The 24,466-nt window shown below is 42.5% G+C and overlaps 1 protein-coding gene across 4 annotated transcripts in view; it reads left to right on the forward strand.

Moving 5' to 3' along the window:
* C6H6orf89 (chromosome 6 C6orf89 homolog) overlaps positions 1-24,466 on the forward strand; it is a 48,858-nt gene that overhangs the window by 16,456 nt on the left and 7,936 nt on the right. For all 4 annotated transcript variants that reach the window (XM_059177793.1, XM_059177794.1, XM_059177792.1 and 1 more), the window contains exons 2-7: positions 4,491-4,698; positions 5,367-5,580; positions 19,093-19,247; positions 19,388-19,527; positions 20,811-20,940; positions 23,785-23,908. In XM_059177793.1, coding sequence (XP_059033776.1) covers positions 4,491-4,698; positions 5,367-5,580; positions 19,093-19,247; positions 19,388-19,527; positions 20,811-20,940; positions 23,785-23,908 — 971 coding nt within the window. The remainder of the gene's footprint in view (positions 1-4,490; positions 4,699-5,366; positions 5,581-19,092; positions 19,248-19,387; positions 19,528-20,810; positions 20,941-23,784; positions 23,909-24,466) is intronic.

Genomic DNA, 24,466 nt, shown 5'->3' on the forward strand with positions numbered 1-24,466 from the left:
TGTGATGAGCACTGAGTCACATGTACAGTTGTTGAATCATTATATTGTACACCTGAAACTGATAGAACTGTATGTTAACTATATTGGAATTAAAATTAAAAACTTAATAAAAAGAAGTCACACCTACCTTCTGGGATTGCTGTGATGATTTACAAAGATAATGTTTCTAGAGTGCTTAGCATGATGCCTAGCATATAGAATGGCATAATAGGAAGTGGGATAGCAATGCAATTTGGCATAAGTCCTTAGTTTCTAATGAATTGAATTTTTTCTAATTCCTGAAGTCTTCATCTACTCTTAAAATTTTATTTTATTTATTTATTTTTTAAGGTTTTATTTATTTATTTGACAGCCAGAGATCACAAGTAGGCAGAGAGGAAGGCAGAGAGAGGGAGGAAGCAGGCTTCCTGCTGAGCAGAGAGCCCAGTGCGGGGCTGGATCCCAGGACCCTGGGATCATGACCTGAGCCGAAGGCAGAGGCTTAACCCTCTGAGCCACCCAGGCGCCCCTACTCTTAAAATTTTAGAGCTAGAGGGGACTTTGAAAACCTCCTACTTCACAGTCCTTTTATTTTTTGGATGAAATAGACCAAGTGACTTAGCCAGATCATAGCAGTGTAGTGTAATAAATGCCACAACAGGCATATGTTGAAATTCTATAAATACAGATTTTAAAAATGTCTTTTTGGAGCTTTAATTTATATGCTACGAAATTCACCCATTTGAAATGTACGATTTAGTGTACATTTTTAGTATATTCACAGAGTTGTGCAACTATCACCACAATTTAAGTTTAGAACGTTTTTTGTCACTCTAGAAAGAAACACTGTATCTACTAACAGTCACTCCCCATTCTCCCCTCCCTCCCTTGGATAACTACTAATGAATCTACTTCCTGTCTCTATAGATTGCCGCTATTCTTGACTGTTTGCATTTTATTAATGAAGTCTTATGTTATCTTTTGTGACTGTCTTCTTCCATTTAGCATAATATTTTCAAGTCTCACCTGTGTTGTAGCATGTATCAATACTTTATTCCTTTTTATTGTCCAATATTTCATTGTGTGGGTATACCACATTTTATTCATCCATTTAGTAGTTCATGGGCATTTGGATTGCTTCTATTTTTGAGCTATTATGAATAGTGCTGCTTGGATATTTGTATGCAAGTTTGTGTTTGGAAATGTTTTAAATTCTCTTGGGTTCATACTTAAAAGTGGAATTACTGGATCATACGATAACTCTGTTTAAATTTTTGAGAAACTCAAACTTTTCCAAAGCAGCTGTACCATATTCCCACTAGCAGGGTTCCAGGTGCTGAACATCTTGCCAGCTTATATGATTTCTTTATTATAGCCATCCCCTTGGTTGTGAAGTAGTGTCTCATTGTGGTTTTGATTTGTATTTCCCTGATGACTAATGACGTTGAACATCTTTTCATGAATTTATTGGCCATTTGTGTATCTTCTTTGGAGAAATGTGTATTCACGTTCTTTGTCCATGTTAAAATTGGGTCATCTTTTTAATATTGAATTGTCCTAATTCTTTACTCTGAATACCAGTCTCTTATCAGATATATGGTTTGCATATGCGTTCTGCCATTCTGTGGGTTGTCATTTCACTTTCCTAAAAGGTATCATTGGCAGTACAAAAATGTTTTATTTTAATGTAGTCCAATTTAGTTTTTCTTTTGCTGCTTATGCTTTTCCTGCCTTATCTAAGAAACCATTGCCTAATACAGTGTCGTGAAGATTTTCCCCCACGTTTTCTTCTAAGGGTTTATAATTTTAGTTCTTAAGTTTATGTCTTTGATCCATTTTGAGTTCATTTTTGTGTATGGTAGAAGGAAGGGTCCTATTTCATTCTTTTGCATGTGGATATCTCGTTGTCCCAGAACCATTGGTTGAAAAAATATATTTTTTAAAAGATTTTATTCATTTATTTGACAGAGAGAGAGATCACAAGTAAGCAGAGAAGCAGGCAAAGATAGGGGGAAGCAGTCTCCTTGCTGAGCAGAGAGCCGGATGCGGGGCTTGATCCCAGGACCCTGAGATCATGACCTGAGCCAAAGGCAGAGGCTTAACTCACTGAGCCACCCAGGCACCCCGAAAATACACATTTCTAAATAGAGTTTACCCATCCTTTTATCTGAACCTTGAAATGAAAGTCTGTATGGCCTAATAAAAACACTGAGCAAGAGCAAAGACTTTGGGGAAAGGATTTAGCCTCATTAGATGTGGGGGGTTTCTCCCCTCCCCCAGCCAGTTCCTCAAAGACTAGATTCCCTGCCTGTTAATTCACCATTAGAAGTCTGTTTCTGGGGCGCCTGGGTGGCTCAGTGGGTTAAGCCACTGCCTTCGGCTCAGGTCATGATCTCAGGGTCCTGGGATCGAGTCCCACATCGGGCTCTCTGCTCAGCAGGGAGCCTGCTTCCTCCTCTCTCTCTGCCTGCCTCTCTGCCTGCTTGTGATCTCTGTCTGTCAAATAAATAAATAAAATCTTTTTAAAAAAAAAAAAAAAAAAGAAGAAGTCTGTTTCTGATTCAGTTGGTTAGGGTTGAGGTCCTGGTATGAGCGTTCATTAATAACTGTCCAGGGCAGAGTGGGCACCTGGGTGGCTCAGTGGGTTAAAGCCTCTGCCTTCTGCTCAGGTCATGATCCCAGGGTCCTGGGATCAAGCCCCAAATCTGGCTCTCTGCTCAGCAGGGAGTCTGCTTCCCTTCCTCTCTCTGCCTGCCTCTCTATCTACTTGTAATCTCTGTCTGTCAAATAAATAAATAAAATATTAGGGAAAAAAAAAAACCTGTCCAGGTGATTCTAATGTGTAGGCCCACTTCATAACTAGTGAACTAAAGGGCTAAGAGTCATAAAGAGCACCAGTCAATCAGTCCCCCAGAGGCTCTGCTGGAAGGGGAGATAGGCTGAGGTGCTCGCTGGCTGGTGGCACTGTGGGCCTGCTTTTCTCCGCTGACCTCCAGGACTGTTGTCCTCTGCTCTACAGAAGGCAGCATCTCCTTAATAAAAAAAATTGAATTGTATCCTGTCAGTGCTTTTTGGGGTTATAAGCACTTTGGGGATGAGGTATGTGAGATAACAGGACCTCTACATTTAAGGGGGGAAAAGACCAATAGAAGAGAACATAAATCCCAAGCCCTAATTTTCCTTCTTTTTTTCTTTTTTTTTTTTTTTTTTAAGATTTTATTTATTTATTCAGGGGCGCCTGGGTGGCTCAGTGGGTTAAGCTTCCGCCTTTAGCTCAGATCCTGATCGGGTGTCCTGGGATAGAGCCCCGCATCAGGCTATCTGCTCAGCAGGGAGCTTGCTTCCCCCTCTCTCTCTGCCTGCCTCTCTGCCTACTTGTGATCTCTCTCTCTCTGTGTCAAATAAATAAGAAAAAATTAAAAAAAAAAGATTTTATTTATTTATTCATTTATTTGACAGAGAGAGACACAGCGAGAGAGGGAACACAAATGGAGGGAGTGGGAGAGAAAGAAGCAAGTTTCCCGCTGAGCAGGGAGCCTGATGCTGGGCTCTATCCCAGGACTCTGGGATCACGACCTGAGCCTAAGGCAGACGCTTAACGATTGAGCCATCCAGGCGCCCCTCTCTTTTTCCTTCTATAAATAAAGGAAATACTTTTTTTTCTTTTTTTAAACACAAGCAGTTTTTAAAAGAACTATTTGACTGCATTTTACAAATGTTAGTTACAAGAGAGTATTATACTTCGACACTTTAGTTTTTACCTTTTATTCTCTGGCTACTGTGAAACACTTTGGCTTTGAAGTAACTATGAGAACAGATTGAATTTTGAAATTAAAGATCTCAGGTCTTTTAAGTATATAAAACACAAATAAAAGGCTCTTTATTTTCTAAAGTCGTGTTTGTGGAAAAGCATGAGGACTGCAACGTACAAAGTCTGAAGACCCAGTGCTGTAGTTTCCGTGTTGCCTGAAATTCTTGCTCTAACAATAACAAAGAGTATCAGCATGTTCCGCACAGTAAATCTTGCTTTCAGTGATTAGTTCCTCCTCCTGTGTTGCTAAAAGGCGTATCGGATGTAAATGCAAAGAAATAAGATGAACAAGACTCCATGTTGTGTTTCTTTTTATTTAAGTAAATTACTGGTAACAGACCTCTTGTGATTGGTTTCAGAAATCATTTTGGTACTAGTGTTTCAGAGTCCCATTTCATTTATTTATTGTGCTCTTAGACTAGCATTCCTCAAAGTGTTTGGGAACCAGTACTGGTCTGTAAACCATTTGTTACTACCCCACAATTAAGAAACACCTAAAAGCTGTATGCCACTAACTTGACATTGTCTAGACATCGATTTTGTTTTACAAAAACTTTGGCCTGCAGTGGATTAGGAAAAACACAAAGCTGGTCCTGCCCCCACAGATGGTCAGGAAGCGCTGTTCTAAAGGAAGGAGCTTTGAGGAGGAAGTACTTGAAAGAAACCATCTTTGTTTTTACATTTATTTTCTTTTTCCCAGGGATTTTGTATTGGAAGACATGGATCTCGCCGCCAGTGAGCTCAGCATTTATGACAAACTTTCAGAGACTGTTGATTTGGTGAGACAAACAGGCCATCAGTGTGGCATGTCCGAGAAGGCAATTGAAAAATTTATCCGACAGCTCCTGGAAAAGAATGAACCTCAGAGGGGGCCACCCCAGTATCCTCTCCTGATAGCTATGTATAAGGTAAAAATGTGTTCTGATGTGGAGATACCTTATAGAACACAAATTCTTCAACTTTCTCTCCAAAAACTACTGTCCTCTGATTCCACCACTGAACCTTAGTTTTTCTGTGAATAAATTGGCCTTTGCTATCATTACCATGTGTTACTAGGAATTTGATTGTTTTGTTAAATATCCTAGATGGAAGCTATATGTTTATAGTTAAACTGTATTTGTGTGTATTTTAAACTTTTTTTTGTATAATTTTTCATATGATAGAAGCTTGATAAGCTTTGCAGTCCTCATAGTTCTCAAAATCAAACTTTATTATTTTTTTTTAAGATTTTGTTTATTTATTTGACAGACAGAGATCACAAGTAGGCAGAGGCAGGCAGAGAGAGAGGGGGGAAGCACGCTTCCTGCTGAGCAGAGAGCCCAATGCAGGGCTTGATCCCAGGACCCTGGGATCATGACCTGAGCAGAAGGCAAAGGCTTTAACCCACTGAGCCACCCAGGTGTCCCTCAAAATCAAACTTTAAATGCTTTCAGAAGTGGATGTAAATGACTTGTTTATGAAAATGGATTAGTTCTAAGGCACATTGGAAATAATAGAAGAGGTGGGGGTTTTTCTTGGCATTAAAATATTTTTTTGCTGGGACAATTATTAATCCTTTCCCTGTCTTTTCTTGTAGGTCCTTGTAACCCTGGGATTAATCTTGCTCACTGCCTACTTTGTGATTCAACCTTTCAGCCCATTACCACCTGAACCAGTGCTTTCTGGAGCTCACACCTGGCGCTCACTCATCCATCACATCCGGCTGATGTCCTTGCCCATTACCAGGAAGTATATGCCAGAAAACAAGGGAATTCCTCTGCATGGGGGTGATGAAGACAGACCCTTTCCAGGTAGAATGCTGCATTTTACTACATCTGAGAGACAGCTTTATTGACAGTATATGATGGGAAAGGAAATAACGTGTATTGACATCTAATGAGAGACACTTTCCCTATTTTGTCTCATTTAATTCAGTGGGGACTGATGGGTTTTATTGTCCCTGTTTTTCAGATTGAGAAACTGAGGCTCAGAGAGATTAAGAAACTGAACAGAAAAACACTTCTGGGGGAGCCAAATTTCAACCCCCTCCAATACCAAAGCACACAAGTGGAGATGAGTGTTTCTGTTTATAGAAATGATCTGAATGTTGTATTCTACCCTCTTCTCTCTTGTGCTCCCTGTTCATAATAGGCATTTTAATAAATAGCTCTTGATTTACTGAAAGCATATGAGTTAGGCTTGCTTTTAGCCATATCCTCTAATAGTCCTTGCCTGTTGGACTAGGTTTTTGTCCCAGTTTGTCATGGTCTTTTAGTTTAGTCTTTTCTGTCTCGCAGTATGCTTATTTCATGCTCCTAAGCGAGTTCTGCCAATAAGTTGAATTTAAAAAGCACTTAACTTAGTAACGATGCATCATTGATGCCACAGGAATTTCTGGTTTTGCATCATTTGAGCACTTTCCTTCTGAGAACAACATAACATGACAAGACTTGAAATTTACTCTTTGAGAAACAACGAAGGGGATTTTGTTATTTTGGTGGTGTTAATCTTATTTGCCTGTAAATTAATTTCACAGATGGATTTCAGAACTTTTTGTTTAACCGTGTTCTGAAACCTTTAGGTTCCAGCATAACTGTTTAGGAAGTATGTTCTCTCTTCATTTTGCTTTCAGCAAAAATTTCCTAGTGGAAACTACACTTTATAATGCCCCTATATAAGCCAAGACCTAATCAGTCATAAAAAAATCACTTGGATTGAGTCTCCTTTGAAAGCTATTTTTGTACACTTGAGGGAGGAAATTATGGAAAGATTTCCAAAATTATACTAAAATCAGAGGAAGGGAACATTACAAAACAAAAAGCCTTGTGAGTTGGGGTTTTTTTTGTTGTTGTTGTTAGCTCATGTATAGAAAGTTTTTAATTCCAGATTTAACTTCCTTGTATTTATTGGAAGGGTTGTTTTTGAAATGTCAACATCAAAGCTTTAAAAAAAAAAAAAAACACCGTTTCCAATACCCTATCTCGGAAGGTCCAGAGCACATGGGGGAAAGATCCAGAGAAACTTGTTAATCAGGCCAGCCTGTGCTGCATCCTCACATGCATCAGCCTCCTTTCCAGTCTTCCTCTCACTGCCTCCCTCAAGGCATCTTCTGCTGTTTGGCACACAGAGATGAAGTCAGCAGTGTTTAGTCCCAAATTGATGGCAGTTTCTTTCTTTCTCCCTTTCCTGTAAGAGATTTCCGCAAGCTATTTAATTAAGAAGTGAGAGTCGTTGAGACAAACCATAAGTGACTCTTAATCTCACAAAACAAACTGAGGGTTGCTGGGGGGAGGGGGGTTGGGAGAAGGGGGTGGGATTATGGACATTGGGGAGGGTATGTGCTTTGGTGAGTGCTGTGAAGTGTGTAAACCTGGTGATTCACAGACCTGTACCCCTGGGGATAAAAATATATGTTTATAAAAAATAAAAAATTAAAAAAAAAAAGAAGTGAGAGTCGTTGGACCACGATTGCTTATTCTCTAAGTCAGAGTCTAGTAATTCAAAAAACCTTAGTGTCTCATCCACAAGCCTAACTATTGGGTCCACTCCAAATGAATATTTGCCTTGCAGATGGAAATAAAATGAGTCCTTGGAGCTCAGTTGTAAAGAGAGCATTGGCAGGGTGGGGTTCTAGCTCTCTAATGTTGTTGACTCTATTAAAGTGCTGCTTTTACTTGTAAATGTGGACATTGATGCACCATATTTTCCTGTGTGTGATCATTCTGGGAAGCGGTGGCCATGTAGAATGAACAGCATTTTGCAGAGCATTTGGAAGGAAACTTAAGAATGCATAATATTGTAAAAGGTAAATAGAAACATATTAGGGAGAATTAGGCACAAGAAATAGGAAGTGCTGGGCCTGTAAGAGGGCTAGAAAAGAAATACAAGGTATCATTCCTAATGTCATGGTACCAAAAAACAACTGCCTTTTATTCAGGATTACTTAGTGATACCTTTGAAGTGAATGTAGAGAGTCTGGCCGGGCAGATTCGGCTCCCTGAAGGAAAGCCTGCTGGCATATTGGGGCTGCCCTGTCTGTCTAACTTGTCATCTGTCCCCCCCCCCCCCCCACCCAGTCCTCTGACACTCCTTGCAGTGGCATCTTGGGAATGACCAAGGGCAATGGTGGGAGCAGTGCTGATATGCCCCAGGCAGCACTACCAGTGGTGCTAGGTTTCCTCTTGACCTCTGGTATTTTTTCCTCTTGACTCTACCCAGGGAACAAAAGGCAACAGAAGTGAGATTGTTTTTCTAGGTTCCAGCCTTGGATTGGAAACCCTGCTCCTGAATCCTCTTGATGGGAAGGAGCTAAGTGACTCTCCAGTGACTCACATCAACCTCCCACTCTGCAGCAGAAAATAAATAAGCTGACACTTCCTTAGTACTTATCTGATGCCAGGCCCTGTTCAAAGGGTTTTCCATATATTGCCTCATTTAATCTTTACACTTTTCTTGTGAGGGAAGTCCTGGTTTTATGCACGTTTTAAAGATGGAGACACTGAGGTACAGTGACATTAGGTCACTTGCTCAAGGTCCCATGACTAATAAGTCACCGAACCATGATTCGAACCCAGGCATCCTATTCTCAGAGTCTAAGCTCTTACCTTGTACTGGGAGTTGTGTGTAGCTACACAGTGTACCTGAAGAATCTAGCTTTAAGTTTGATTTGGGGGGAAAAAGAAAAGTTTGATTTTGGAGTTCTGTACTCTCTCTTAGCTCACCAGATGCTTCCTCTCAGCTCCCGAGTGCCCAGAACAAGGTTTTGCATGTGGTACTGCAGATCCAAAGATAAGCCAAGCTCTTGGTGCTTTAGAATTTTCCTAATCTAGTCTTTTCCTAGGTATTCAGCCCCACTCATCTTCCTGGTCTGCACCCTTATGGGTAATATTTCACTTATTGTTTGACTGAATCCTTTATCTTACCAACCCATAGTTTTCTTTCACAATCTCAGTCTTAGTTCTTATTTTCTCTCCAGCCTCTTATCTTCATATCCACTTTGGTCTTACCAGCCATCCTCTTGGCTTTCACCCTTCCATGGAGTCACAGAGTTTTAGAGCTAAAAAGGAACTTTAGTGTTGATCTAGTGTATAGCCCCATTTTTTTAAAGAGGAAATGAAGGACAAGAGAGGTGAAGTAACTTGCTTACCCAGCTAAAAATACCAAACTGGCACTTGAACCTTTGTTTCTTAACTCTAATGTAGCATTCTTTCCATCACACCGCACTTATGGCCCACTGTCTCTGCCCTCAGCCAAGCCAGGCTCCTGCATGTTAGGTCCAATTACTTTGTTTACTTGGGACATCTATAATTTTTTTTAAGATTTTATTTTTAAGTAATCTCTACATCCAACATGGGGTTCAAACCCACAACCCTGAAATCAAGAGTCGCACGCTTTCCTGAGTTGAGCCAGCCAGGTGCCCCTAGGCATCTATAATTTTTAATTATGATATCCATTTTTACTGAGGAGGCCTGGGATAGTTCCCATATACAATGAGAAAGTGTCTCTCTGGATCTGTACTGCATAATTGGAACTTCATGTCTTCATGAACTTTCAAGGAAAGGTTGAAGTAGATCCAACATCAAGGAGTTTTGAGAATAGCAAATCATTCATGGACTTAGAACTAAGGACCTAATCAGAGTCTAAGCCAGTGCCCAAAGATGAAATTCTCAGACCTCAGGGAATGTCCCATCCTCTTATTTGCAAAGAAAATTTGAGGTGATAATAGTAACTGTGTGATGCACTTTCTGTATCAAGCTCTGGGCCATGTATTTTCTCAGTCATCACAGCAATCACAGAGTGGTTACCGTTTCTATGTCCATTTCTTTTTTTTAAGGTTTTATTTATTTATTTGACACAGAGATCACAAGTAGACAGAGCAGCAGGCGGGGGTTGGGGGGGGGGAAGCAGGCTCCCTGCTGAGAAGAGAGCCTGATGTGGGGCTTGATCCCAGGACCCTAAGATCATTACCTGAGCCAAAGGCAGAGGCTTAACCCGCTGAGCCACCCAGGCGCCCCTTTATGTCCACTTCAAAGATGAGGAGACTGGTATGCCCGGGATTGACTGTTCTAAAAGTCTCACAGTTAGAGACCATGTTTTTAAACTGAAGTCTAGTTGACACACAATATTACATTAGTTTGAGGTGTGCAGCACAACAAGGAGACAAGTCCCTATGTCATGCTGTACTCACCACAAGGGTAGCTACCATCTCGCACCGTACAGCACTGTTACAGTACTATTGACTACATTCCCTAAGCTGTGCTTTTCCTCCCGGTGACTCATTCATTCCATAACTGGAAGCCTGTGTCTCCTAGTCCCCTTCACCCATTTTGCCTATCCTCCCTCACCCCCTTTTCTCACAGCAACCATCAGTTTGTTTGCATTTATGGGTCTGTTGCTGCCTTTTTATTTTTTCGATTCCACATGTAAGTGAAATCTTATAGTATTCATCTTTGCCTGACTTACTTCACCTGGTACAATGTACCCTCTATCTGCGTTGTTACAAATGGCAAGATCTCTATCTTTTTTTATGACTGAGTGATATTCCTCTGTGTGTGTATTTGTGTGTGTGTGTGTGTGTGTGTGTGTGTTTGTGTGTGTGTAGTACTTCTGTCATACCTTTTTAAAATATAAAATAGCTAGTATACAGCACCTGGGTGGCTCAGTTAGTTAAGTATCTGCCTTCGGCTGAAGTCACAATCCCACCGTCCCGGGATTGAGTCCTGCTGAGCAGGGAGTCACCTTCTCCCTCTACCACACCCCCCTGTTTGAGATCTCTCTCTCACATTCTCTGTCTCTCAAATAAAAAATAAAATCTTTAAACAATTAGCTAGGATAGGGAGGTTATTTGGAGTAAGGAAACCTTAGACTTAAAACTTAGGAAGTGACTATCCAAATTCCACAGGGCTTTATCTGGTGCTGCAGGGAGGGGATAGAAGAGAGGACTGGGGAGAGGTGAGATGTAGCATGCAAGGGGGCTGAAGAAGAGCTGTGTACTGGAATGGCCTAGGGTGGTCTGCTCTGTGCTGTTGGCTATTTTCCAGGGTATGATTTTGCTCACTTCGTGGTATGATGGTTCAAGCCAGTTGTATAGAGAACACATCAGATGAAGCCTTTTCAGGTAGATGGAGGCCAAGTGGGGAGTCTGGGTACTTCTCCTTTTGTTGTTGGGGATTTTATAGGAAGGGGAGGAAGGAGCCCCAGCCGTGCACCCCCTCATACACCCAGACAATTCACTACCTGGCCATTCATCAGTCACTTCCCACCAAAATATAAGCACATTCTTTATCCACCTTTGGTGATCTCAAGGCTGTAGAGAGATCAAGAGTAGCTCTCCCTCTTGAAGTTTGGCTCCCCTAATTCAGATGGATGGCATAAGCTACCCCATTCCAATGATCCATTTTTCCTCATCGTTTCCCTTCTTTCTTTGCTGGCCACCAGCCTGACCAGTGTCTCTGCTCCTGTCAGGTACCACTCCAGAGGCCTGCCTTCTAAGATAATCGAACTCTACATTTTGTAGCTGATACTCTCAGCTTAAGTTTTCATAGTCCCCAGCAGCATTTTTATTTATTTGGAAAATATATAAGACACATACGAAGACAATAAAGGGGTATAAGATTTTTATTTTTAGAAATACAGTTTTAGGGGCGCCTGGGTGGCTCAGTGGGTTAAAGCCTCTGCCTTCAGCTCAGGTCATGATCCCAGGGTCCTGGGATCCAGCCCATCGTCTAGCTCTCTGCTCAGCAGGGAGCCTGCTTCCTCCTCTCTCTCTCTGCCTGCCTCTCTGCCTACTTGTGATCTCTGTCTGTCAAATAAATAAAAATCTTTATTTAAAAAAATATAGTTTTAATAAAGAGACTTCTCTCAGTCCTTCTAACTCCTCCTCCCACCCAACCACTGGTAATAATTTGATATACATACTTGTGAATTTTTCCATGGCTATACAGATAGGTACACTTAACATATATAAATATATTTTGGTACATACCCAGGAGACTGACTTATGTACATACTTTGAGCTAGTACCATAGGTTGGGTGCCTTAATACAATAGAAATTCATCCTGTTCCAGTTTGTGGGTGAAGTCCAAAATCAAGATGTTCGTAAGGCTCTCCTCCCTCCAAGGAAGGTTCTTGTTTGCCTCTTCCAGCTTTTGATGGTTGCCAGTGATCCGTAGTGCTCCCTAGCTGTGGTAACATTTCCCCATCTCTGCGCCCACCTTTACTTGGCCATTTTTCCTCTGTGTGTCTTTGTGTGGTCCTCTCATCTTCTTATTAGGGTTAACAGTTGGAGTAGATTTAAGGCCCGCCTTACTACAGTATGACTTCATCTTAATTAGTTACATCTGCAAAGACCCTATTTCCAATTGTGGTCACATTCTGACTTTCCAGAAGGACTTAAATGGGGGGGGGGGGGCGTTCCTATTCAACTGAGTATATATACCTTTCCAGATTTTATATTACTCCATTCTGTGAATATTCCATCATTTAAGTTTCTACAGAGTTTTTTTTATCTTTTTTTTTTTTTTTACTATTATTTTAAAAATGCACCTGGGACTTTAATATATACATATCTTTATATACATGTACTATTATTTCTGTAAGAGATTCTTAGAAGTCAAACAGCTGGGGGGTGCTTGGGTGGCTCAGTGGGTTAAGGCCTCTGCCTTCGGCTCGGGTGATGATGGCAGGCTGCTGGGATCAAGCCCCACATCGGGCTCTCTGCTTGGCGGGGAGCCTGCTTCCCCCTCTCTCTCTGTCTGCCTTTCTGCCTACTTGTGATTTCTCTCTGTCAAATAAATAAATAAAATATTTAAAAAAAAAAAAGTCAAACAGCTGGGTCAAAAGGGCATGCACATTTTGAATTTTAATAAATACTACCCAGATTTTCTTCATAAACTTATATCAGTGTATACTTTCATTAGCAGCATATGTGCAGTGATACTGTCATTGTTTTGCCAGTTAGAAAAACCGAAGAATGATGTCTTATTTTAAATTACATTTCTTTGATTATTATGGAATTGGATGCCTTTCTATATGCTTTATAGGCCGTTTTATTTATTTTTTCTGTGAATTACTTGTTTAGTCTTTGTCTGTTTAACATTTTCTAATAAATAGTTCATTGTATATTAGAGATATTCTTTGCCTCATATGCAAGTATTGGTTGAATCTGTCCATGTTTTCTTCATGGCATCTTGGTCTGTGTCTTGCTTAGGAAGCCTTTATTTTCCCCCAAAATTATAAAAATCATATTTTCCTCTAATTATTTTTAAAGTTTTGTTCTATCCACTTAGGTCCTTATCTAGAATTTATTTCCGTGTATAGTGAAAGGTAGAGATCAAACTTTATTTTCTTCCAAATAGGTTGCTACTTGTCCCAACATCATTTACTGTATATCCATCCTTTCTTCACTGAATTAAAACTGACCTTTATCATAAATTAAATATTCTCATTGTGTGTATGTGGGTGTATATACTGGATTTGTTGCTACATTCTTACTTGGTTTTATTACATTTTTTTGTCTGTTTATAAGAATACAGTTCTCATTATTTGCTATGGTTATGTTCTGTAAAGTCCCTATAAATAGTGAATTAGTGAATATTGATCCATTGCCCTTAAGGGAAATCATAGTTGTGCTCCTGAGAGTCTCTGGCCACATTTTCATCAATTGATGAATACTTGACTTTGTTTTATCTATGTTTTTGTTTAAAGATACCTCATTTAATACATATGTTGTTGATTCATTAACATTGAATTCACATTCAACAACGCGATAACTCATGCCTAAACAAAGCTTATCTAACACATATATTTTCTCTGTAAGGCACATCACAGTGTGCTTGCACTTAAGAAGGCTAGAACTTTAGCACTATGCTTGGAAGCCTTTTTTTTTTAATTAACTACTTGTCGAGCAGTTTTGGGTTTGTGTTCACAGCAAAATTAAGCAGAAAGTACAGAGAGTTCCCATATACCACTGTCCCCACAATGCATAACCTCCTTGGTAGCCATTCTAAACAGCAAAATCGTCAATAAAAGTGCAAAAAAATGTAGCACCAAATAGCAAAAAGAACACTCATTTACAGCATGAGAGGTGAAACAAAATGGCCAAGTGTCAACTTCTTCTACTTCAGCTAGGATTTGCCACTCTGCATGGCTGAGGATGACTGCAAAAGCACCACAAGAATTGATTGGGGTTACAAATAAATTTCAGGGAGTAGGCAGATTCACAGATCAGAATCTGTAAATAGGATTGACTGTACTCTTTTAATTACAGTCACTTTATAGAATGCTACTAAGTTCTTATATCTAGATGAGCAAGATCCTTATTTTTTTTCAAGAATTTATGTTAAAAAAAATTATGTTCTTTAAGTTCAATAATAGACAAAAGAGGGGCACCTGGGGGGCTCAGTTGGTTGAGTATCTGCCTTCAGCTCAGGTCATGATTTCAGGGTCCTGGGGGGGTCGAGCCCTGTTTTAGTCTCCCTGCTCAGCAGGGAGTCTATTTCTCCCTCCCTCTGCCCAACCCGGCTCCCTGCCCCCCCAACTCTCTCTCTCTCTTGCTCAAATAAATAAATAAAGCCTTTAAAAAATGGGCAAAAAATCTGAATAGACATTTCTCTAAGAAAGATATGCAGATGACAGGAACATAAAGTAGTGCAGCTGCTTTGGAAAACAGTTTAGCTGTTTCTCAGAAAATTAAACACAGAGTTACCAAATGACCTAGTCATTCCGCTCCTAGGTATGTACACAAAAGAATTGAAAACACATGTCCACACAAAAACTTGTACGCAAGTATTCATAGGAGTGTTTTCCGTAACAGTCCCAAAGTAGAACTGTCCAGCAACATATGAATGAATAAACAAAATGTAGTATATCCATGTAACAGAATATTACTTGGCAATAGAAGGGAAAGGACAACTGACACAGACTGTAGCATGAATGAACCTTGAAAACATTAGGCTAAATTAAAGAAGCCAGACACAAATGACCATATATTGCACAATTCCATTTATTTGAAATACCAGAACAGGCAAATCCAGGGAGACTAAAAGAATAGTGGTTGCTTAGGGCTGGCAGGAGAGGGGTTAGAATGGGAAAAGTGTCTGCTAATAGGTATAGGGTTTCTTGTTAGGGTGATGAAAATGTTTTAAAATTAGATAATGGCGATAGTTATTACAACTCTGAATATACAAAAGCTACTGAATTATAAAGTTTTTTTAAAAAGATCTATTGATTTGAGAGAGGGTGGGAGCGGGAGGGAGGGGCAGAGGGAGAGGGAGAATCTCAAGCACACCCCCTGCTGAGCGTGGAGCCCATCTCCAGACTCAGTCCCAGGACCCTGAGATCATTACCTGAGCCGAAATCAAGAGTCGGCGTCTTAACCTTGACTGAGCCACCCAGATGTCCCTGAACTGTACACTTTAAATGAATGAATTTTATGGTCTAGTAATTATATCTCAGTAAAGCTGGTTTTTTGTTAGTGTTTTATCTACAAAAAGAAAGCAAAATAATGCCACTTCCCTCCAGTCCTGCCCCTCTTCATGCCCCACGTGGAGAGAGGCTTGCTTGAGCTGTCTGGTGACCCATGAGCGGTCAGGGGTGAGGGTCGTCAGGTCCACCATCTGCCCAGGGTCCATAGGCTCTTACTGTACTCTGTAATGGTATCTGGGCCTGAGGGGGCCATCCTCCGTAGATCTGAAGCAGCGACCAAACTTTGTAAGTTATTTGTATTACCAAGGACGCCTCTGGCCCTGAAATTCTTTCCAGAGTTAATCTGGGGAGGGGATGGATTACTGCCTGTTGTTGTTCTCACACATTTACTCTTCTAGATGAACTTCAGAATGGGATTGTCACAGCCTCACACCACCCCACCCCATCTCACCCCACCCCACCCCACCCCACTTTCACCAGTAAGAACTCTGATGGGAGACTATCCAAGTTCTGATCTTTGGGTAGACTTGGCCTCTTTTTAATATTTAGTCTTCTATCCTGGATCATGGTATGATATGTTTATTTATTCAGGTCTTATTTTATGTCCTCCAGTCAAATACTACAGTTTATCTTTTTTGTGAAACTTACTGCTAGTTATGAATGAGGCCTTCTTCCATTTCAGTTTTGCAGTGAGAGGAAGAGGTAATTGATGTTCTTGTGTCTAGGTGTGTTTACCTTACATCCTGCCACTTTATTCAGTCCTCTTTGTAGTACTCTAGTCTCTCTTTTTCTTTCCCAATTTTTCCTTTCTGGGGTTTTCTTCCTCTACCTCTTTTTCAGGGCACCTCTACCCGGAAATCCCAGGAGTGTCTAAAGCTCCAAATAAAACTGAAATTCAGTAAGTCACAGCTAAAATGATCTCTCTGTGCCCTTAGGTTCAGAACTGCTCACTGCTAGCCCCTAGCCCTTAAAGCATGTTTGTATGCATTAAGAGAAGATGCCCCTTTCTCTGGGCACTTGATTCTTATCTACTGGAGAAATTGCCATAATTAACTGATTCAGTTGGAATAGGATTCATGCCTGTAAGAAAATGTCATGGTGAATCTGCAGGTCTCCAGTGTCTCCTGCACCCGGGCCCCCTTAGGCAAGGCATGCTCGGGCAATCTCAGTGCACAGCATTCTTTAGATCTGTAGATTGTGCTGTCACTGCCTCAGTTTACCTCTCATTATATATCACCTCTCGTCACAGTACAACCTCCGCCCCCCCCAAAAAAGGACAAAAAGTACAATCTAATGTTCCTCTTTCCAGCCTCTCTCTTCTCAGACCCTCTAGTTACAGCCCAGAATAACCTTCCTAAAGCATTGGAAACCCTTACCCAGAGGCCTTTGCTGGTTCCTTGTTTTGGTCAGAGTCAGAAGTACTTCACTCCCTGGAGGCCCTCATCATAGCCATGCTACTTTTCCTTTCTGCCGCCTCCCGGTCTTTGGTCTTCCCCCCACACTCTGGTGCCTTGGTCACTGCTGTCACCCTTCACTCTCTGCTTGCTCATCTGTAAAGGGAGAAGAGCAGCACTTCCTCAATAATTTTATGGTAAAAAGTAAATGATAGAGCATGTGAACATGACCAGCATGGGGCCTAGCATTTAACACGTCGATGTCCTTTCTATTCCTTCCTTAGAACTCCCTCACAAGGACTTTGGAAAGTGAAATGCTATATAACATGTTATGATTACTTATGGCTCATTGTATGTCTGTTACCCAGAGTGCTTGTATTTGGGCAAGAATTCATCGTATTTGACCTATAATTAGGAACATTTGAAAATATTCCAGAAGAGGCGCACCTGGGTGGCTCAGTTGGCTAGGTGTCCGACTCTCAATTTCGGCTCAGGCCATGGTCTCAGGGTCATGAGATCAAGCCCCATATTGGAATCTGTGCTGGGAATGGAGCCTTCTCTCCCTCTCTCTCTGCCCGTGTCCCCCACTCATGATCTCTCTCTCTCTCTCTCTCTCTCAAAATAAAAAAAGAAAGAAAGAAAATATCCCAGAAGACAAAAAGTCTAGGGGCACCTGGGTGGCTCAGTGGGTTAAAGCCTCTGCCCTCAGCTCGGGTCATGATCCCAGTGTCCTGGGATCGAGCCCCACATCAGGCTCTCTGCTCAGCAGGGAACCTGCTTCCCTTCCTTTCTCTCTGCCTGCCTCTCTGCCTACCTGTGATCTCTGTCTGTCAAATAAATAAATAAAATATTTTTTTTTAAAGATTTTATTTATTTATTTGACAGACAGAGATCACAAGTAGGCAGAGAGGCAGGCAGAGAGAGAGAGAAAGGGAAGCAGGCTCCCTGTGGAGCAGAGAGCCCAACGCGGGGCTCAATCCCAGGACGCTGAGACCATGACCCAAGCCGAAGGCAGCGGCTTAACCCACTGAGCCACCCAGGTGCCCCAATAAATAAAATCTTTAAAAAAAAAAAAAAGTCTAACTTTGTAGCCTCAGTGTGCCCCCTGAAACAGGTGCCATAGGAAGGTTCCTGGCTGTGCCTGGAGGCTCCTGGCAGGATAAGGATGCAGCAGAGAGTCCCCTAGCTGGCAGTGTGTCCACGACTGAGGCACATGAGGAGGGGAGATATCAGCCGCCTCAAGGAAACACAGATTCTCTCTGCAAGAGATGGAGGGGGTTTGGAGGGCACCCGGGAAACAAGCTGAGAACAAGTGCAGTCCTTCCCTGGTGGGGATTTCCTCCACTCCACTACTGTTGCCTTCAAAAAATAGGGAAAAAGCACTTGCTGTCGACTGCAGCAAATGTTTTGGTTCAGAGAATTGACTTCATTTCAGCCACATTTGGCTGTTTGTCTTTTGTTCTAGACATTCTCCTGATTTGGTTTCCATTGGGTTTGAATCTGAAACCATCTGTGAAAATTTTGGATCCAAATTAGAGTTTATCATAAGCACATATCTCAGAGAACACAGATGAAACCCAGAGTGGAACAGAAAGCAAACAAGAAATAATGCAATAACATTAGAAACAGAATAGTGTCAGAGGGAAGGAATAGAAGGAAACTGAGAAGCGCTGCATAGAGAGAGGGAGCCAACCTTTCAGCAGAGGACCAGCCAGAGAAAAGGGTCTGAGCTGGGACAGAGTGTGTCTTTTTTTTTTTTTAAGATTTATTTGAGAAAGAACCTGAGGAGGGGTGCTGGGAGCAGGAGCAGAGTGAGAGAGACAGACTCCCCGCTGAGCACAGAGCCTGTCTCGGCCTGATCCCACAACCCCCAGATCATGATCTGAGCTGAAACCGAGTCCTACGCTTAACCAGCTGTGTATCCAGGTGCCCCACAGAGAACTGTTTTAATGGGCACATACAATTTACTTTGTACCAGAGATGGGCTCATGAGAAGTCCTATTTCCTCTCCATCACTTCTCTCTGCCTTCTTTTCTTACTCTTCTTTCCCAGGGTCATCCTGACCTCCACTTGGAGAAGACATGCAGTGGGGCTCATCACTGATGGTGGGACCACCCTTCCTGCCTCCCCAAGTGCTATAGACTTTCAGACGTTTGGGTCACTGGTTAGAAAATGGGAGAGCTCTATCTCCAGCCCCACATCACTGAATATCTTCTCCAAATGGTTGATGTTGTTGATTTGACTTAGGAGATATATGTACATATTAAAAAATATTTTCCATGAAGTGTAGAAGAATATAGAGAGGAACATTCCTTTCCTGCCCACCCCATCCCGTGCCTTCTATTCCCTCCCCAGAGGCTACTTATTCCATATGTACCTTTTCAGAGGTCACTCCTAGCTTTTAAATCATTACATCTTTGCTTTTTCCTTTTGTTGCTGAGGCTGAGGATTTACCTGCTGTGTTCTTTCTGTATCTGCCTTCTCCATATCCCTTCCTTGCTCAGATTTTGACCCTTGGTGGACAAACAGCTGTGAGCGGAATGAGTCGGACCCTGTCCCTGCCAACTGCACTGGCTGTGCCCAGAAATTACCCCTCAAGGTAATGCTCTTGGAAGATACCCCAAAGAAATTTGAGAGACTCCATCCTCTGATGATCAAGGTGAGCAAGAAGCCTCATTCTCCCACTGCTAGGCTATTTATTTAATGGCTAGCAAGCATCAAGCTCTGTGACATACCTGAGAAGGAATCCCATGTTTTGTTTTGTTTTTTTGTCCCGCTTTTGTTTTCTGCCTTGCCAAGACCGGACAGCTCTTGTTGTCCAAGGAGCTTCAGCATCTTCTGTGCCAGTACCCTGAGGTCACGGAAGGTTTCAGCGAAGGGTTTTTCACCAAGTGGTGGCGCTGCTTTCCCGACCGGTGGTTCCCATTTCCTTATCCGTGGTGAGTGTGGGAAAGGGCACTTAGCCTGCATGCGGTAGGAAGGGGGCTGAGCAGATGTCCAAGCAGTACTGGCTACTCAGACCCTCCCTAACCTCGCACTGGGTAAGCACTCTTCAAGTTAGATGAAAGCATCCTGATTTATTTCTGAAGTCATGTTTAGTGTTTGTGTTTATGCAGACTGCTTCCTGAGTGTTGAGGGCTAGAGAGAAAGCATGAAGAACAGAAGGCCAACTTCATTTCCTGGCACTCGTTTGTGCCAGGCTGTGTGCCTTAGTGCTTAGCGTCTGGTGCTCATTGGTGATGCTCATAATAGCTCTGGAAGTAGGCACTATCATGGTCATTTTTCAGATCAGAAGTGGGAATCAGGTTAAGAACCTTGCTTAAGGTCACCCAGCCAGGCCCAAAACCCAGATCTGTCTCCCTCTTCCTGCCTTTGTCCTTCCTATAGAAGACACGGTCGGGGCACCTGGATGGTGCGTCAGGTAAGTGTCCAGCTCTTGATACCGGCTCAGGTCATGATCTCTGGGTCTTGAGACTGAGCCTCCCATCCGGCTCCGTGCTCATCAGGGAGTCTTCTTCTCTCCCTCTTCCCCTCCCCCTGCTCACACTCACACTTCCTAAAAAAAATAAAAAGTAAAATCTAAAAAAAAAAGAAAATATGGTCCATTTCTTGGGGTGAGGGTTGCTCTCTAGAAAAAAAAAAAAAGGAAAGCCCGTTTCCATCTAGAACCATTCCAGAAGAGAATTAAAATGCCTTCTTTTTTTTTTTTTTTTTGGTCTTTTTGTTAGATAATTTCTCAGTGCTTTGGTCTTTTTAAAATATTTGCCATTTATTTGCCTGTTGAATACTCTGGTTTAACCAGTCAGCTTCCCACTGCATGCCATACCACCTTAGAAGAAAGTTCGTGATTTTTGCCGCCTCCTCCTCCCTTCTGTTCTCCCGCCTGGCCTGCTGTTAGTTACTTCAGTCTCTTTTCCAAGATAGAATGAATGGACTGTTTATTTTCTTCCTCTATATGTTGTTTTAGCTGGACTTCATAAACACCCCACCCACGTGTACAAATTGCGGCTGTGGAGTTACGTGTGTACCAGTGCATGTCACAATTAATTGATTTGGCATGACTCTTCTTCATGAACCTAATACTTAAGATATTGTCCTAATACTTTTCCCTGTTAACCCACCGCCCACAGTTTTCCCACTCTTGCTTAGCTCTCTGTTAGTCATGGAGATAGAGGCTGGCTTGCGCAGCTGAATTACTTTTGTCTCTTTCAAACTTTTACAGGAGAAGACCTCTAAATAGAGCACGCATTTTACGTGAGCTTTTTCCTGTTTTCACCTACCTGCCATTTCCAAAAGATGCCTCCTTAAAAAAGTGCTTCCTTCTTCAACCGGAACCTATTGTGGGTAGTAAGGTAGGACACTTTGAGAAGACTTGGGTCTAGAGTTTTCCTCTTTTGGCACCTGGGCTGATGTCATAATCCCTTGCTTCCCTGCATGTCAACTCAGAAGGTGAATTGAAGGGACACCCACATAATCTAAAGTTCTCTCCATCTGTTGCTAGCAAGGAGACCTGCAGTGGCCCACCCTTCCACGAAGACGTGCTTACAGAAAGTCTCCTTACCTTGCAAATCTGTTTCCGGCCCTTGACACCTGAGGTCAATCTACTTTTCTACATTAGGAAATAAAATCCTGAAATTTAAAGGGACCCAAGCATGCAGTTAGTTTGACTTCCCTACCTCAAAGTAGACAGCAGCAATGCTGTAAGCAGCTCAACTTACTCATTTTGTGGATGGGGCCACTGAGCCCCAGAGACAGTGATTTGCCCAAGGACACAGCAAGTTAATAGGAGGGCTCTACCCACCCACCCCCTATTCCCAAGTTAGCTTTCCCCAGAAATAAACAAATGAGAATCTTCAGGTAGAGAACCTGAAAAGCAAAAAGCTTAAGAAGTTTAGGGATGAAAGGGTTGCCAGATGTGCCCAAGGCAGGCAGACCAGTTTAGGTAGCAACACTTCTTACTCAGTCCACGGCCAAGTACCCAGAGCCCACATTACCTCTCTGGGGCCATCTGTTTTGTGTTGTGTCTGTTTACTTTTCTCTGAATTGCTCTTTTGTTGAATCTCATTCCTGAGGAAGGTTTTTGAGTTTAGATTGGTTTGGAAGAATTAATAGGATGAAATTTCCCAAACTGTGACCCCTATCAACTCTGGCTTATGTTTTCAACCTCCCAGTACTATTGTTTGGCTCCAAATTTGCTGAATCGTGGTAAAGGAATTTCAAAGCCTATAAAAACAATCATTTTGTCTAGAAGTAAGAACTTCTGTCTGCCAGCATTAGGGTGGAGGTGCTGGGCTCTTGCCTCAGATTTTAAAGAAGATTATTCTGCTGTCCCCGGCTAGAACTCAGGGCCCTAGTATGATTTCATCTTCATAGTTATGATATAATTCTGGGCGAGAGCTTTTATCTTTATCTTGGTTTTCCCACTTGAATCTGAAGTTAATTTCACCAGTCTGCTTAACAAGAACACAGAGGATCTAGCCAGAAGGTAAATACTAAGTTACTCAGATGCCTATCAGAGTCATCCTGTGGTTCCCAAGCATGTTTTGGGAAGGGGAGTGGTCCAAAGAGGCAGAAATCCTGAGAGTCTGGTTTCTTAGAGCATCTGCTCCCCGCCCTGGCCCAGGCTTTCCTTTCTCTACAGCCTCGTTACTCCACCCTGTTGTCCACATCCCTGGGCCCTGCAGCCCGGTAAAGTCATATGTCTGTGGAGGCAGTCTTGGAATAGAAATTGGGCAGTGGAGATCCGATTGTAAGAGGCACTGGAGGAAAGAGGTGAGAGCCTGGCTTCCAGGCCTACTTCACCCAGTCTACAGTGTCCCCTGGGGCCTGGCCCACTCCATCCCGTTGTCTGTTTCTTCCCATCCTGAGGGTAGAGGCACATGTTCCTGCCCCCTCTCAGGCCTGTATGAAAAAGAGCTACATCCACTGGGTTTGGTGTACTGGGATTTCTTCAAGACTGCAGGTGTCTGGGCCTCTGCCAGTCAGTCATAAGCCACTTGTCCTCCTTAGTCCTCCTCCTGTCACGACTCTGGCAATTGAATGGCTCTAATGTTGCCATGGAAACAGCATTCTGGCCAGGGCCTGTGGGCGCAACAGAGAGACCAGGGCTGGGGACAGGAGAAGATAGGGCCCAATCCAAAGCTCTGGAGGGCCCCGGTGCTGAAGAGAAAACCGGGATGTGGCCCAGAGAGTCAGACTTCATTCAGATCCTTGTTTTCTGTGGGCACAGAAAGCCTTTTCCTGGAGGGGACAGGGAAAGGAGGCCCTAGGGATTTTCCTCTCACCATCTAGGTAGGAAGAAAAGCCTGAGCAAGACCAGCCTGACCTCTCCCTTTGTCTCTTCTCCTTGCCCACATCAACACCAGGGTTCACAGCCAGACCTGGCCCACATCCTGTTGGTGGCAGTAGTCTGCCCTCCCAAGTGAAACGTTCCTGTAGGGGCGTGGAGCCTGGCTGCCTTCTGAGGGTCTGAAATCTAAGGCCATTCTTACTGCCATTAGTTTTTCATCAGTAGTGTGATATACCTGCTCACCCAGGTCTTGCCCAGGAGTGTAAACTTGAACTTCTTGCTGCTCAGTTCTCCAGACCCTGGCCGTAAGAAGTAATATTCCATGGAACATTGCACAAAGGAAAGGCAGGCCATCCCTTTCTCTGAAAAGTCTGGATCCAACCAGACCCTCAGAAGGTCGTGTACTTTGACCAGTATGTGTTGGCCTCACCTAGACTTATTAAATCATACATAGATGATTTGCCTTCTACCTGCTTTGGAGCTGTGGCGAGAAATAGCCGTGAATTATGAAGCTCATGCTAGATCTGCATTGCGGCTGGTGCTAAGGATGTCTCTTTAGCAGAACCCGCAGAAGAGATCTCAGTACCAGGAGATAGGGACGCTGAGTCCGTGGTCTCAATACCAGGAGAAGCCAGGTTTAGGAGAAACTAGTTTGTTTTAATCCTTCGGACATAATTGTGAATGGTGTCATTGGTTCTCTTTTGCTTTTTGCTCAGGCTGCTAGAAAAGTCAGAGCCATATATAAAAAAAAAAAAATATATATATATATATATATATATATATATATATATATATAATATTTGTATGTTAATCTCCTGTGCCACTGGTTTTTATTTTGTTTCCTTTTCCTTCTCCCATGTTTTTTTTGTTGTTGTTGTTGTTTTTTGGTTTTTTTCCTTCTTTCCAGATGTATAGGATGCATGACCTGTTCATCGTTGGCAGCGGTGAGGCCATGTTGCAGCTCATTCCTCCTGCCCAGTGCCGAAGACACTGCCAGTCGGTAGCAATGCCCCTAGAGCCAGGGGATATTGGTAGGTGCCTCCGCCCCGGGTGGGACAAGGTCAGTCACAGGATCTTTGTAGTTCTTAACTCAAGAACTATCTTGAGAATTGACACAAAGTTTCAATTAGGTAGAGTCAAAAATAGCCTTCTTTTATGGACAGAGTCAATATTTATGCTTTAGGTGGAACACTAGGTTAAAGAAGAAATGTAGCACAGAGAAATGCCTTCTTGTATATACATTTAGAATGCATGATGTGTCTGTCGGTCTTAGAAGTTTCCAGTTAGAATGCATTATAGAAAATACTGAGAGCAATCCTTTATTTTTCAGATGAGGAGCTTGAGACCCCAGAAAGGAGAGGTGACCATCCCAGGTTCCCATTAGCTAAGCAAAGCATTGAGCTTTATGTGTCTTCTGCAACAGAGTCAGGCCAGGGGGAGGTACAATTCTAAATTCGAAGAAACCCTTTCTGTGCCTGTTTTGCTCATAAAACAACACAAGCAGTGTGCAAGGGCAACAGCCCCGTGGGGGTGTATTACCTTCCCTGTGGCTTCCACAGCCAGGGCCCCCCTTCACAGTCATGACTCAC

The sequence above is a fragment of the Mustela lutreola genome, chromosome 6, assembly GCF_030435805.1.
Source record: "Mustela lutreola isolate mMusLut2 chromosome 6, mMusLut2.pri, whole genome shotgun sequence".
Taxonomy (NCBI): domain Eukaryota; kingdom Metazoa; phylum Chordata; class Mammalia; order Carnivora; family Mustelidae; genus Mustela; species Mustela lutreola.